The 15,830-nt window shown below is 42.8% G+C and overlaps 1 protein-coding gene across 8 annotated transcripts; it reads right to left on the reverse strand.

Moving 5' to 3' along the window:
* Nucleotides 1-5,393: 5,393 nt before the first annotated feature.
* LOC121300301 (high mobility group protein HMG-I/HMG-Y-like) lies at nt 5,394-15,368 on the reverse strand. 8 transcript variants are annotated; one of them, XM_041228822.1, is made up of 5 exons: nt 15,127-15,368; nt 12,924-13,049; nt 9,098-9,178; nt 7,757-7,807; nt 5,394-5,724 (listed from the first exon to the last, which is right to left on the reverse strand). In XM_041228822.1, exons 2-5 carry the CDS (start codon nt 13,035-13,037, stop codon nt 5,659-5,661), a joined length of 312 nt encoding a protein of 103 aa, XP_041084756.1. In that variant the 5' UTR covers nt 13,038-13,049; nt 15,127-15,368; the 3' UTR covers nt 5,394-5,658. The 8 variants fall into 8 exon arrangements, with proteins under 8 accessions (XP_041084756.1, XP_041084755.1, XP_041084757.1 ...); XM_041228821.1 differs by lacking the exon at nt 15,127-15,368 and adding an exon at nt 15,019-15,071; XM_041228823.1 differs by lacking the exon at nt 15,127-15,368 and adding an exon at nt 14,709-14,804.
* Nucleotides 15,369-15,830: the final 462 nt, after the last annotated feature.

Below are 15,830 nucleotides of genomic sequence, written 5' to 3' on the forward strand. Positions count from 1 at the left end.
TATTGTGCTGCACGTGCCATTTTGAAATGCCGTTTAAAAAAAAAAAAAGAAAAACCATTCTGTTGGGTTTGTGAAGCTTGATTTTTTGGCAGCAGCTATTAAAAATATTCTTTCTGGGTGGGGGGAGGGGGGAGGAAAATCCTCTGTAAATTTGGGTGTTATCGCTAGAGTCAGATCGATGCATTTCTATGCAGAGTACCAGCAATCTGGGGTGCACTGGGTGCTGCAGTAAAATACAAAGCTTCCCTCGTTTGGCGACGGCACAGGTTTTGCAATGCTCAGTTCACGTGTGCCTGACCAGCAATTCAATGAGAACCAGCAATCTGTGAGGCTTCACTGCAAGCTCTGTGCAGTCTGGAGAGCTGAGATAAGTCCTTGTGATTCTCTGTGGAATTGTGGATGGATGCGCAGCTCCCCTCAATTTCATTTTCAGTGTCATTTTACACTAATTACCTTGTCCTTGTATTCTGTCTTAGTTAGCTTTGGTTTACTTTTTACCCCCCACCCCCCCCCCCCCCCCCTTTTTTTTTTTTTTTTTTACAATTATTTGTTCTTATATTTTTATTTAGAAACATTTCCTGCTGTATTTTAAAAGTTAGAATTCGTCGTATCTTTAATCTTCCTTGAACAGTAATGTATATTGCATTCCCGTACATCAGATTTCTTTACACGTTTTACTTTTCAAATATTATATACAACCGTTGAAAATGCTGCCATCCGCTACACTGCTTTTAAAAGCAAACTAATTGTTGTCCGAAAATGTTGTGAATACTGAACTTGTATTTATGACCACTGATGACAAAGTCCCTTGTTGTGAACTTTTGTAACGAGGCCATGGAGTGACGACTGAAATGTATTCTAACTGTAGAAAAATATTATAATCCACACAGTTTAAACACATCAATAAAACAGTTTATTCAAGTACTGCGAACGAGAACCCAAGATCAGAAAGACAAAACAGTACACCGCATCTTTGAAATCACGTGATCAGAAGAGTTTAAAACCATTTTCTAAGTGTACCCCAAAATCTTTCCCTGACCAAGTCCCACACCTGTGGAAATCTAACTCCAGCAGCGCTGCCCTACCACCCAGTCGAGTCTCCCCCTCTCACACAAACAGGGCTCTGTTTGAACAACTATTAATCCAGACATTCGAAGGACACTTTTTGCCCCAATTATTAACAAGAGTTAGGGTGATGGTATTACAATAGCCCCTTCCAACCCCCTGGGAACGAGCCCTTGAGTATGGGCACTTATCCAGCGCTTGGGATAAACTTGCAGTCCAGGTTTTTATCTACAATATTATATTTATATTTAACAGTGTTATACCTGAAGCGACTGTGAGTCAGTGTTGTACACTATATGCACTGTAGAGCTACGCATGTCAAACAGGTTTATTTAGGTACTGGGTTAGGTCATTAACCTGGATTGATAATTAGCATTAGTCCAAGCAGAAACAAGGCTGGAACGGCAGAATAAGACAGAGGCTTTTAATTTGGAAACAAACTCAAAGATCATCCTCATTCACAGGCTCTGCAAAACATACGTGTTAACTTGTTCAACAACAGTGTTCGTGTGTTGATGTAATTTGTGTGTTGTGTGTCGTTAAAACCTGTTGTGAAATCTCCTTTTTATGAGGTCCAGCTCTCTATCATTATACCACTATACTCTGTCCCTTTGGTGATCTCACTGGAGAGATGCATATATTCTCTAATTATTTTGTCTCGCTAGGTCAGTTGGACACATTTACCACAATGCCTGTGCATTTAGTTAAAACAGCGGAACATGTTTTGCATGAGAAAGCTATTGGAGATACCTATTCTGCCGCTCCAACCCTGCTAAAATCAGCCCTTCAAAACTGATCATCTGACAACTAAACCAGCAGTGCAGATAGAGTGCTCTCAGTCCAAATGGCTTGTAACCATAGCTTTATCTTATTGTTAAAGATCGACAGACTGTTTACCAGGTACAGCAGCATCCTAAGAATTAAAACTTCCTAAGAATCCTAAGAATTAAAATCTTCTAGAGGTAGTTATAAAACAAATTTTAAAAAAAGCATTTGATCAGTGTTACTGTGACACAGAAACACCCGTACACGGTAAAGTAAAACACACACAAAAAAAACATTTTGCAATTTTGTTAACAGAAAAAAAGAAATGTAAGAGCAATACTCTGCTTGCAAGTCCCTTGAAAAGTTAAGATTTTGTATTTTTGCATGCAGCACGCTGTCCACCACCAGACTGGCACAGAAATGCAACATTGCACAGGAAACCCAGAACTGAACAAAGCACACAAACATACAGCCGTCTGCAAAACCAAAACATTTTTCTTTGCGATTATTATTATTATTTTTTTTGCCTTAACATATTCACATAGTCACTATAATCTGATTCTCTGGGTTTTACATGAAATATCACAATTATTTTCCTGGAAAGGTAGCAGTCTCTGTACATACACTATAGCAGCACTCGGATAAATTGCCTGGCTGTATTTGTTTGTATAATTTAAGTTCATTTAAAAGCAGTGTAGCTAAAGTATGGGGTGCGATTGTATACAGCTAACAGTTCATTCCCATTTAAAAATGCAGCATTCCCAAAACTTCCAATATTCCTGTATTTCTACTGGATAGGAGAGGGATTCTTCTTGGTGTAGGAATAGTCATCTTTAATGGAACCACTTAGAATTCTACTGGGGGGGGGAGGGGGGGTTCTCCAGAATAGCCACTGCTACAGAAAGGGAGTGTGGAAGATAACTTTAAAAATCTCTGAGTGGATAAGAGGACTGCAGCAGGCTTTGTGTGTCTGGATTGAATTGAAAATAAGGAGCTGCCTTTTTATATTATCAATGAAACAGAATCATAGTTTCATTAAAGTTACGGGAGAAAAAAACGAGTGATCTTGTTTCAGACAACACTTAAGAAACAGATTTAAAAATACTTTAATTTTTTTTTTTTTTTACTACTGTTAGTATAATTTGAAGACAAATTAGCAGTACTGTACAGGAAAATAAGTTTTTCTGGGTGTGCTGAAAAGGGCTAAATGTGATTTAAAACACACAAAAATGTTTAAAAAACAAAGCAGAAGTCAATGCATGCCATTATTCTACAGCATTACCATACTAGACCTATATACAATACAAGTGGATCCTAGAACCTTTCACTAGCTCGTACAGAGTCACCACACTGGCCACCCTGTTACACAGTGTGCTTCAAAAAGCAAGTACAACTGCAACAGCATGACTATTCAACAACAGATGGTTCTGAGCGACTGTCTGTAGCAGCAAGAACGTCCCTTTTTGTATTTGGACAGCGTAGTCCGAGATGGACTTTCAGTGCGCGGTGGTGTGGATGCAGGACGGGTGAACTCGGTTTGAAAGGGTGCCCGTACTTGGGTGATTTCAGTAACCAGGGCGGCCAGCTCTTGCGCATGTTTTAGTTGTGGGAGATCTTGGGGTTCAGCTGTGAAATTAGCCTAGTGTTATGTTTTGGGGGGCTACATAAAAATATTCCAATTGCTGTCCTATATACAAATCTCCTTAATGACGAGGCATGGGAAAAGAGGCTACAACAGACAACTGTTGTTTGAATAGAAGGATGGATATATATATATATATATATATATATATGAACTCTGGCGAGTGTAACTCGGACGCTGAACGTGATTAAGCAGTTACAAAAATGAAACACAATCACATTTTGAGAAGTTACACCAGTATCTGAATTTAAGAGACTCTGCGAGATCAACCCACAGCGTATAGGAATGGAGTGTGCTCCTTAAACAGGGAAGAAAGCAGATCTAGGGCATTTTAGAATATGCTTTTAAGTTTTAAAATCAAATTTTAAATTGCCAACCACTGGCACATCACCTGCCCACCTCAACATTTTTAGCTAGTTTGTATTGTGCACAAGGCAATGGGATATAACATTGCCACAACAAAAAGTTTTTTTTTTTTTTTTTTTTTTTTTGCAGTTCAAGTATATGAAAGCACTAGAAGATTGCCAGATAAACATCACTAGGAATTGAATACTGCACCCAATGAACACACTATATAAAAAAGCTGAAATGTCATTTATTATTGTTTTTTAATACAGCTCTCTCTACCTGTTTATAAGAACACAGATGAAATGAGGTATGCCGAGCGAGGGGTGGCAGCCAGTCCAGATCTGTCTGCAGCATCAACAGCTTGTATTGATATATATCTTGAAGTAGTAGCAGCAGCATTGAGTTGAGTAGAGACCCAGATTGTGATAAGCCATGTTCCCTGACTAAAATTTAAAAAAGCAGCAAGTTTGATCTGACTTAACCCCTTAACACCCAGCCATTATCCTGCCCTAGCAATACTCTAGTGGTCTGTCTGGAACCAAGCTTCCTGCCTCTACAGCAAGTGTGTTCTGATGAATGAGGGTTTGTATTGGGAACGGTGGTTTTAAAAAGACGTACAGAATACACACAGGGCTGGGTTACAAGAGGTACGCGTGTGTGGGGTACCAATCCATTGTAATGCCCCTATCTTCATTTTTTTTTTTTTTGTTTGTTTCCTTCAAATCAGGATATAAACATTTGTTTTCTACATCTGCATTGTTTTCCAGCGCTCTTCTAACTTAGAACAGAAATTGCTCTGTGTGAGTCAGAGCTGAAAAACAAAGCTTGTGAACAGGTATCTTATTGGACATTTTTGAGGAAACAGGAGGTGGTGGGGGAGGCAGGGGCAGGGATTAATACCCCAACCCCAGCTGTTTTGAGTGTAGGGCTGTGAGCAGTGGCCCCCTGACACACAGAGAACTCAGAAAAGCAGGATCCTGGGACATACCTTTAGTTTCCAAACAATCACACATCAATTTAATTTCTTTAAAAAAAAAAAAAAAAAAAAAGGTTATTTAAAAAAAAAAAAACAACCTTCCCCAAAAACAAACACATGTGCAGCACAGATTTACACCCCCCCCCCCCCCCCCCCCCCAGATCTCTTGATATTAAGCACAGTTGACAGCGTTTAGAATTTGTGAGGCCTCCATAGTTCTTTACAAACCAGACTAACATAGTAAATGGGGGAGAAAGTATCAATGAAGCTACACAAGTCAGGAAGGGCTCCTAAAAACAGACTACCAGAGTTTACCAACGAACACAAACAAGGACCTAGCTTTAGGTGCTCCCTTTATGATCACAACTGGCAGATTAGGGAACTAAATACACTCAACCTGCCGCCAGCTTTAAAAGATGAACCCCAGCCTTCAACTGGCAAGTGGGTGACTAGATTTTGTTTTTACATTGAGAGACACAGCCCTAGAACAAAAATTGATAAGATTTAAAAAAAAAAAAAAAAAAAAAAAGCGCCACACTTCTATACTACAAAAAAAACAAAACATACTTTGTAGGTTATGTAAATTCACCTTTGTCCAGTATAAAATACCACTGTTAGCAATACCTAAAACCCTTCTGAAAACGAGATACCCCGGTTTGTAGTGTATATATTATATCAATGTCTTTTTCCAGTGCTGCAGCAGGTAGCGAGCGGGTGGGTGAAATGCGTCCGGCTCCCATGCCAACAGGAGCGCTCCGACAGAGGGACGGCGGGGAGACGCAAGGTTTGGATTTCGAGTTTCAGTCCAGCTCTGACAGGAAGTCAGTACGTTGAGTAATGAGGTAGTGTGGTCAAGACGGCCTTACTGCTCCTCTTCATCCTCCTCTGAAGATTCGTGGGATCCCTGTTCCTCCTCTTCCTCTTTCTCCTGGGAGGGAAGGAAAAAAGAAAAATCAGAGCCAGGTCATGACATCTCCACTCGGAACACCTTTTCACAACTGCTACATTCCTACAATCAGACTAACAGTGGCCACTCAAGCTCCTCAGTGCTTGGTATTCAATAGGCTGGTGCATGACCCTCCCTCCCTCACATGGAATGGCAGCCTTGGCTCATAGCCAGCTCAAGTTTGGCTGAAGTTGCTCCAAAACCGCTGTGACTCACATTTTTGTACTCTTTGGCAAAACCTGAAAGGGATTTTTCACAGCCTCGTCAGCCTCGAATGACTGTAGTTTATAGTAAACAGCTCAACGAAGAAGGGGGGGGCAGGGCAGCAGAAGAGTTAAACGAAAAGAACGTGTTCATATTTATTTTTATTGTGCTGTACATTATACTCTCAGCGACAATAAGGGTGGGCTTCTGCTCGTGAAAGGAAACTTGTATGCATTTACAGTTGACAATGGGATGCAGATATTAAAAGGGACAGAGGGAGGCCTGAATGGAGAGTTACAGTAACGAGGGGGAGCTGGGCAGAGTACTGAATGTACGGAGATCATGGTTTTGTGGTTACTCCTGCTGCCCAGGGCCACTTAGTGAACAGTATGAGTCAGCCAGTAGCAGGATGCTGGTGATGACTCAACACCCACAAACCCCCCCCCCCCCTCCTCCCTCCTCTGGATTTTCATTCATAAAAATACAAGCTGCAAGGAAGGGGGAACTCTGGGTTATTCCTCTATCACAGCAGAGCAGGAAGCGGAGGACACAGCGTGCTTTGGATCTGAGGAGTGACACTCGTGAGTCAGACAGAGGAAAAAGGACCCATGTGAATAAAATGCAAAGAATGTGCCAAAACAAATCCCACACAGCTTCCTAAAGGAGCCCAGCCACACTGCAGCATGGACTGTTCAACAGGGGAGCTTTCACTTTCCCTTATTGTGCATGCAAAGGCCCCAGCGAGAAACCATGCTTTCCCCAGTGCTGGCACCCAAGCCCAACCAAACAGAAGCAACAGCATTGTAATGGCATACCAGATTCCTGTTCATAACGCCCTGCGTAGTTCAGTAAAACTCAAGGTGTTCTTTGGACAGTTGCTACAATTGGAATGTGGTGCCTCGCAATTAAAAGTCACCCTTAGTTTTCAGCCCTCTAGGACCTACCTAGTTTAGTTAACGCAGTGTGGGGAGACAAGTACTGAACTTGCAGCAGTACGTGAGAATATACATCAGGATCGGTTTTAAAATCAGAAAGCAAAACTAAAAACTTAGAACACATCTGTGAAGCTGATATTTTCAGCACGGTCTCACAAGCAGACTCTACACCTTTAAAAAGCAGGCGGTTACAGTCTGGCGCTCTTGTCCAGACTGGGTAGAAAGCTGCCACTGAGGAGCCTGACACTGCAGCAGCAGGAGGAGTGTGGAGAGCAGACACACACAGACATGTCTGCAGAGGAAGGAGTCACTTCTGCTCCTCTCCCCGGCCTGACGTTTCCGCAGGAAGGTCTGTGTGCCTCGTTCTGCTTTCCACTTCACTGTTCCCCTCTCTGCACCGTTTAGAGCTGCAGGTTCATCTCAGCCCTGGTCTTTGCACAGAAGTTGCAGTTTTTCTGCTGAAGGCACAGAGATCGGCAGGAGGGAAGGTGGGAGGCGAGGTGGTAAGCCTCCCAGATCATGGCAAAGGAATTCATTAGAGAAAACAGACTGGCGATGAGTAAAAGGAAACCACACTAATTCGGATCAGGCCTGTGGTCTCCCACACATTCTCAGCAAACCGTAAAAGGAGGAGGGGGTAAAACACAAGCCCAGATACAATACCTACATCACAGTAACACTGAGTAGGCAAATATAATGTTGCTGGTATTGCACAAGTTTAAAGTTGCTATAGCAACAGAAGGCCTTTCTGTGTTTATTTCCTGTAGAGCAGGGAAGAGGGCTTCAACGAATCTGGTTTCCGACGAGCGATGGTAACAGGTGGCACTGAAGCTTCAAGAACAGAGGGGACTATACCGACAGGAAGTTTTACTTACTGCTTTTTTAGGTCTTCCTCTGGGCTTTCCCCTTGCAGCGGCTGCCATTTTCTGTAATTGGGGACGGGGGACAAAAATAAATAAATATAATGTTGCCAACTGCACTCAAGCTCCGACCACACAGCTTCCCTTCCCTTGTTTAAAACATCCCCATACCACACCAACTACTGCCCATACCCTCCGCTCCAACCACCAGCCACCCCCTCCCTCCGCTCCAGCCACCAGCCACCCCCTCCCTCCGCTCCAGCCACCAGCCACCACCTCCCTCCGCTCCAGCCCACAGACCATGCTGCTTTTCTCCCAGTCCCCCAACTCCAGCCACATTGCTGCCTGCATGCAATGTGGCTGGAGCCATTTTGTACAAAAACCTTTTAAAATCGGCTATGAATTTATTTTTTTAGATCTGCTGTGTTTAATAGATCTAGTGTCTAGTCACCACTAGACACTAGATAGAGTCAGACTGGGAAGCAGTAGACACTAGGCAGGCAGATGGTCTGCAGGCATTAAGTTCAATGTCTATCATCACTGAGGCTGACAGCAGATGTATGGGGGGGTTACAGGAAGGGGGTAGGGGGACCAGAGCAGCCAATCTGACAGAGGGGAGCCGGACTGCATTATGCACCAAGGTCACAGAGCTCAGGAGAGGTCCAAGCATGCTGCTATGCTGACCAGAGCTGCAGGGAGAGGGAGAGCGCGGAATAGGTGCTCTTCATCTTTGTAAACCTCAATGAGCCTGTACAGCAAAGCCCTACAATGAGGACATGCCAAACAGGAGGCAGTTAGGAAGATATCAACTGAACAAAGTTGCAAGTCATAAGCAAGAAAGAGAACACGACATTAAAAACAGGAAATTAGACGAGGAGAAATAGATTAGATATAAAAACAGATAAAAATGCATACAGGAGAGCGACAGACTACAAAATAGAAGTGTGGAGCCACTTCGCCTGTGCGATAAACCCATTCTCAATGGGGCAACAAAAACAATTAGAATCCATTTCCCATATGGAACAGTGTCAGATAAACACATGGTTTCTACAGCAACCTCCCCCCTCCCCCCTCCCGTGGCCATGCTGCAGAAACCAGGACTTCTGCTCAGCCTCGATCTCGATCTGTCCAGTAAGGTTTAACCCACAGCAGTGCACTTAAAAGCCCTTACTATTAAAGCACTGCTCACTCTGCTTGCCGAAATGGGACAGATGAACCGGTCAAGAGGAGGTGTGTGCAGTTTCCTAAATCTGCTGCTGTGTAGCATTATGAGCGAAGGTGACATAGAGACTAGTGTAGGAGACCCTTGCCCTTCCTATCCACACTGCATCAAGGTGCCTGTAGGGGGCGACTCACTCTGCTCTTGGAGGTACTCTTGTTTTTGCTGCCCTTCGGCCGGCCGCGAGGTCGCTTGGGTGTCGGCGCTCCGCTGGGTTCCTACAAAATCAACAGAAAAGGGAGGGTCAGTTTCAAATACAACACTCGTGCAGTAAAATCTGCAGAACAGGGCTTATTTCTTAGAGTAGCTCTTACTACTGGAAAAGGCAAGTCATGCCAAATTAGAATCCAGACAGGAGACAATTCGCACCAAAAGCAAGCACTGGTCTGCTGAAGGAGTGCCACGCAAGACTGTAGCGCAAATTTCATTTCTAAAAGAGTCAGACTGTCTATATAAAAAGGTGCGACAAACCCCAAAATCACAAAAACTAAAAAAAGTTTGCAGAAATCCATTTTAGGATTCCTGAGCTGGAGTGCAAGTCGTTTATAACCACCTCCCGTTGCAAGTAAAGCACGCGCAAGCCCATTGGGCTCACAGAACTATGTCGCGGCAAGCAGATTCAGCGAAGGCAGGGTAATGCCAGATTGGGGAAAAAAGAGGACCATCAACGGGGGCCACTAAAGTAGAGAGCACAACAATAAATTATAATGTGAAACAATGCAACTGTGGCACACTACAGCTTTAAAAATATGTAACAAGCTGTTGAATTAAAGCTGCTGGCTTTGTAATAGGGAAGTCTTTGGTTGAAATTAGGCTCAGTGATTACTGGACAACGTCACACAGAGGTTTGCCACACTGTCTGCGTGACAAGCCAGCATACGCTGTAGCCTGTCTGTTCTGTTGTCCCTTAAATATTTCAGCAAGGTTAATCGTGTTCTCTTCCCTGCTCCCTGACTACCAGAGTATCAGAATCTTAAGAATCACTCACTGGTCAGGGACAAAAGTTACTCCCGAGTCACCCAAGATTATGACTGCAGGAAATGGAGATTTGCACCTCAGAAGTCAATACAATGACAACAGCTTTCCTACCAGGAAAATACGTTTTTACTCCAGTACCTGTTAAGATAAGCAAGTGAGCTCCCAAGTGACGCACCCGGTAAAGGCACTCTGCGTGGAGTGCAGGATGCTCCCTATAGCCTGGAGGTCGCTGGTTCGAGTCCAGGCTATTCCATTGCCGGACGTGGACGGGAGCTCCCAGGGGGCGGTGCATGATTGGCAGAGCGCCGCCCGGGGTGGGGAGGGCTTAGGTCGGCCAGGGTGTCCTCGGCACACCAGCGACCCCTGTAGACTGGCCGGGTGACTGCAGGCCTGCCTGCAAGCGGCCCAGAGCTGTGCGGTCGTCCGACGCTGCAGCTCTGAGGCAGCTGCATGGCGGGCCTGCAGAGTGAAAAGTGATTGTTTGCCACCAACTGGCAACTTTTGCTGGAGGGCAAAAGTTCATATTATGCAAAAAAAAAAAAAAAAAAAATCTGAGGCCACTGGAAGTGGAAAAAAAAAAAAGTTTGTAAACTAAACATTGCTGAGCAATCAGGTGCCCGCACCCTACTCGGAGCGACAGATCAATCCCCCTTGGTCACCGGCGAGACCACAGATGTGAAACAGACACATGCGCCAAAGCCAACCTACTTTAATCAGATCACCCCCTTTCCTTAATAAAAGCCAATTTCCCAGGGTTTATCTTTTACATCAACATGATTCACCGGTCAAGTTAAGAGCTGCACAAATTAGTCACAGCTGCTTTCTACCCCAAACCCCCCATAAGAAACCTCAAATATGTGAATGACTTCCTGAAAATGGAAGTTTCATCAACAAAGACATAGCAAATCACTGGGGAAACAAAACCTTTACAACAATAGTTAAGTTATGGACACTTGTTCTTAACACCGAAAATGTCTTTGCATTTCCAATGCTGTCACTTATTTGTGCACTGTAAATATCTACAAATTAAGCACTATTTCTCCTAAAAAGGGAGAAAAAAAAGCAAGTACTAGACAATAAACTTAACTCTCATCACCACTCTGGAACTGAGCAGAAAAAAGGGCTCATCAAGCTGCAGGTGCAGCCAGGAGAAAAAGAAAGGGTTACAAACAAAGAAATGAATTCATCTGAATACATGTGGCGTGACACTCAAGCACGGGCTTCTCTGTATTTCAATGCTGATGAATGAGGCAGTGCACACTATAATAGGGGAGGTCAGCAGTGGCAGGGCTAGGGTTAAAACAAAAAGGAGGCGGGCCATGCTGTCTGATGCAGGCCCGCTAATGAACACATGAATAATGCATCCGGCAGGAGATTACAGTGCTGCAGCTTACCGCCTCCCTCCTCTGTTTACAGCCGCAGCCATTAGCAACCCTGTAACCAGACACCACCAGCACCTACGCTACCGTCAGCCCCCGCCAGCCAATGGCAGGCCACGCTCCTCACCCTGCACCAATCAGAGGGGAGGGGAGGAGGGAGCAGCAGGTTACTGCAGGTTTAAAGGGCTCAGTTTACACAAGGCTTGACAATCTGCAGGGCCCGAGATACCAACAGCAAGACAGCGAGAATGCTAAGGGGGGGGGGGGGGGGGGGGGTCTGCACCCCCCCTCCTCATTTATATCACAGCAGTCCCTTGTCTATATCATCTCTCTTTTTTGACCAGATTAAGTTACGCTTCACCATTACAGCAAATTTACAGATCCTTAATTGCATAGCAGAATAATTTAACTGCATTATGTCCCTGAAAATGTAAAACAGCTGTAATATAGCTAGCAACACAGGATGCCTTGAAGTATGTCTCATTATGATATACAACCCTGGTTAACACTTCAGCCTACTGAACACCAATGAAACATCACCATATGGCATCACAAGGACTTATATATATATATATTATATATATATATATATATATATATATATATATATATATATATATATATATAAATATATATATATATATATATATATATATATATATATATTATACACACACACAAAAAAAAGAGATAGAACCAGAAGACTAGAAATGCTGTTTTAACCAACTGGCCATAGAAGGAGGATATGCTTTAGTAGAGCGTCTTCAGGGACTATTGATTTGCGATCCAATGAAACATCAACACTGAGCAGCCCAGCACACTCCATCATAGACGCCCTTTGCCCCCAATAAAATGGCCACCAGGAATTCTGCAGCATGCCTCTGGCAGCCATTTTAGAAAGCCTGTAAACAAAAGGTCTAAACAGGCAGATGCATCGGTGCCACACACTGACGCACATGCCATGGGCCTGGAGGAGAAACAGCTTGCCAGGGCTTAAAGAAATGTGTGTGTGTGTGGGGGGGGGGGGGGGAGGAGGATTTACTGATCCCACCCCACAGTATGAGATGAGAAAAACAGTTCAGTTTATAGCTTTGCAAAGCTCCAGTCCCAATCACGCTTCCACAGCCATAGAAATTAAGCACAACACACCCCAACAAGAGATATTCCACTAATGGGAGTGACCTCAAATTAAACCGTTAACAATCATCTCCACAGTGCTCGGGGAAGGGGTGAAACCTAGACTCTGGAAAGCGGTCTCTACAATAAGCTTTCTCTATATTGCAAGGCAAGATTAGATACATCATCTTGAATAAAACATACGTCATGGGTTTTGGCCAGAAACATGCTTATGCAAATGGTATATAGAATTCTGCATCTCACTACTGTAATTCTGATCACATTGTGGCTGGAAATTGATACTGAACTGATAACTCTTCCATATGCATGTGTGCACAAACTGAAAATTAAGTGCTTGGGTTTAGTAGCTCTTCCAAATCCCAAAACGCAGTTCTGCTCCCTATCTATCCCCTATTATGGCGGGGTTTATTTCTGGGCACAAGCCATGCGGCATGTGTGACTTGCTGGTAAATTCTAAACTGGTACTTACTTCAACAGCTTTTACTTCAGGCTGTTTCCTCGGTCTCCCTCTCCCCCGTTTCTCTGCCCCGTCTTTATCTTTCGAAGACAGAGCTTGGTTGCCCTTTGCGCCGGAATCGCTCATTTTTCTGTCCGTCTGTACCAAGAGAAAATAAAAATACGAGTCAATAAAACACACGGATACTTGCCGACACCAACTGTATTATCATGCACTCTGAAGATATTTCGACTGCCCTCTAACTATTGCGTCGGAAGTATGCATTTTCTAGTCAATGGTTAGAAAGTGCATGCTTCCAGGAAATAAGTGCTCCACACTTTAAAAAGTAGCACATTAATGGAATTGTATTCTGCACAGAAAAAAAAAAAAAAAAGGATTTCAACATTAACCATTTAAAGTTATGTCCAAACAAACAGAAAGGCGGTCACTATATTTCACGCGTAAATAGTCAATAAAAACTTGGTCGCCTTAAGTAAAATCATTTGTGAATTAACTGTCTGACGGCTGTTGCATACAACGCAAACTAAACAAAAACACAACACGTGGCTCCCAACAAATAAGACTTAATAAACACGTTAATTCAGCATCAAATATTCCGCCACACCTATTTTTTTTTACGTTTTGCCCCTTTAAGTAAATTGCATGCTAAAAAAAAAAAAAAAAAGAAAAAGCATCAAACGCAATTCGTGAGAATACAAAACCTCACCACGCACATAAACCGAAAGGTCTCTGAATTACTAAACGCATCCAGCAAAGCAATCGTTTGCAAGGCCAGACAAGCAATCGACCAGACGCTAATTGGAAGGGTAAGCAATTAGGACAAACTACAAAGAAACCGGTTTAAAAAACAAACAAACAAAATTAATGCCTAATAAAACTGAAACCAAGCAACATCTTAAGATTTAAAAAAGGCGTTGGCTTTGTAAGGTCTAACAATATATAGTTAGTTGATAAACCTTCTTGCTATACATGTGAGAATCAACCTGCGTCCATTGTTCAAGGAAACAGGCGCCATAAAAACGTATAATGTTAAACGTGCCATGTAGCTACACAGAAGGAAGCATGTTCAACACATGATCGGTGCAAAGAAAACCGGATTAACAAAAAAACAAATAGCGACTACAGAAACAAATATATACATTACATAAATACAACATGAAAGAGAGACACCGAGGCTTTAGAAAACGACAATAACAAAACGTGACAGCGAAGCGCCTGTACAAACGAACGCATCAGTGCAAAAGTGCAATGGTCTAGCAAAACATATTAACGTGAAATAGTTCTGTTTAAAATAAATAATTGCAAAACCTCGAGCTTAAACCTGCGGTTAAAAACTTAATTGAAAATACGCTACGCTACGCGACCCCCCCGTCCTCTTTCCCTCGTATTTACAGTATACAGCATGGAGAGCGACGTGCATATTTAAATCCTCCTCATTTCTATACCGGAAAATAAATTGCTCAAGCCGCAGTTGTGCTCATCTACATGCAACCGATTTTAAAAGTTGAGCAATTAAAGCTGACGGGTTCAAAGCCGGTGCAAGAAACAGATATGCCGGCGAGATGAAATAGAAATGCCGCATCTGAAACAACAATTCCAAGAATGTAGCTATGAGGCCACGATGTTAAACAACGATTCGATTAATTCTGAAAAAAAAAACCAAAGCTACACCACAATCGGCACACATGCAAGACTGAAAGAGAGAACACAGAATTAAAAACGAAAGCTATTTAACAAGCCACCGCCATGATCACGCCTGCTGCAAGCCAGGAATAACACAGAAACACATTCTCAAACCTGCTGCTTCGCAAACCCCAGCTACACTTCCAGATCCTATCAGCAACATGCGACTAAGCACGAATACAACATGCACTCCGAAACACACGCAAACGCGATACAAAATTAATAAATAAATAAAATAAATAGAGAGAGACCACAGTTCTTGTTTTCTGCAAACAGCAAGCAAGGTCAATGCAAACGCGATCAAAATAAACCGTGTTGTACCACAAATTCTTAGGAAGGTAGATCGCTGAAACATGTGCATTGTTTTTTTTTTTTAAAGCGACTAAGAGCAGGTTATTTTTTTTTTAAAAAAAAAGTGCATTACCATCGCTACATTAAGTGTATATAAATATCATTTTTTTTGCAAATGTGCAAAGGTGACGCCAGCCACACACACACACACAACCAAGGCCGGTTTAGAGAGCACACACACCGAGCTCTGGAGAATCCGGCTTCGCTCGCTGTGCTCTGATCAAATAAAACCAACACAAGCTCTGATCAAATAAAAAAACAACACAAGCTCTGATCAAATAAAACCAACACAAGCTCTGATCAAATAAAAAAACAACACAAGCTCTCCTCCTGCAGCCTGCCCGTGTCTGCTCGCTAGCTAGCTAGCTAGCTTCCCTCCCGACCACTTTTTAAACCTTTCAATCGGAAGCTGATGCAGATACAAGGCAAAGGAAACGGGCAACACAAACCCAGCCCTTTATTAAAAAAAAAAAAAAAAAAAAAAAAAAAACACGTTTTTAAAACCAACCCAACAAGTATGAGCCACACTAGAGGAAGTAAAAAAAAAAAAAAACACAATTACCAGATTAAAAAAAAAAAAAAAAAAAAAAAAAAAAAAAAAACCTTGAGTCCTGGACCCGATCCAAATTGTGCTAAAAATAGACCTTAGCCCTCCCGAATGAAATAAAAGCAAATCGCAACAGGAGGTTTAAGGCAATTTAAGGAGGATCCCGGGTGAGAGATATAATCAGAAAGGGGCGGGGATATGATAATAGGATTGAAACCGCGCTTTAAAACACGGTTTATTACCAGAGGGGGAAAAAAAAAAAAATTTAAAACAACGAGTGTGGATTTTAAAATGCAATATTTACAGGTGGACGCAGGTGCGCTATTTATTTAGTTTCA

The sequence above is a fragment of the Polyodon spathula genome, chromosome 25 (assembly GCF_017654505.1).
Source record: "Polyodon spathula isolate WHYD16114869_AA chromosome 25, ASM1765450v1, whole genome shotgun sequence".
In the NCBI taxonomy this organism is placed as follows: domain Eukaryota; kingdom Metazoa; phylum Chordata; class Actinopteri; order Acipenseriformes; family Polyodontidae; genus Polyodon; species Polyodon spathula.

What these genes read in the sequence shown, in the direction of transcription:
- LOC121300301 (XM_041228819.1), bottom strand. An exon ending in CTGAAGTAAAAGCTGTTGAA is followed by an intron (nt 9,179 to 12,923) that starts GTAAGTACCAGT and finishes TTGATTTTGTAG; the next exon opens with GAACCCAGCGGAGCGCCGAC. An exon ending in AGAGTACCTCCAAGAGCAGA is followed by an intron (nt 7,808 to 9,097) that starts GTGAGTCGCCCC and finishes CCCCAATTACAG; the next exon opens with AAAATGGCAGCCGCTGCAAG.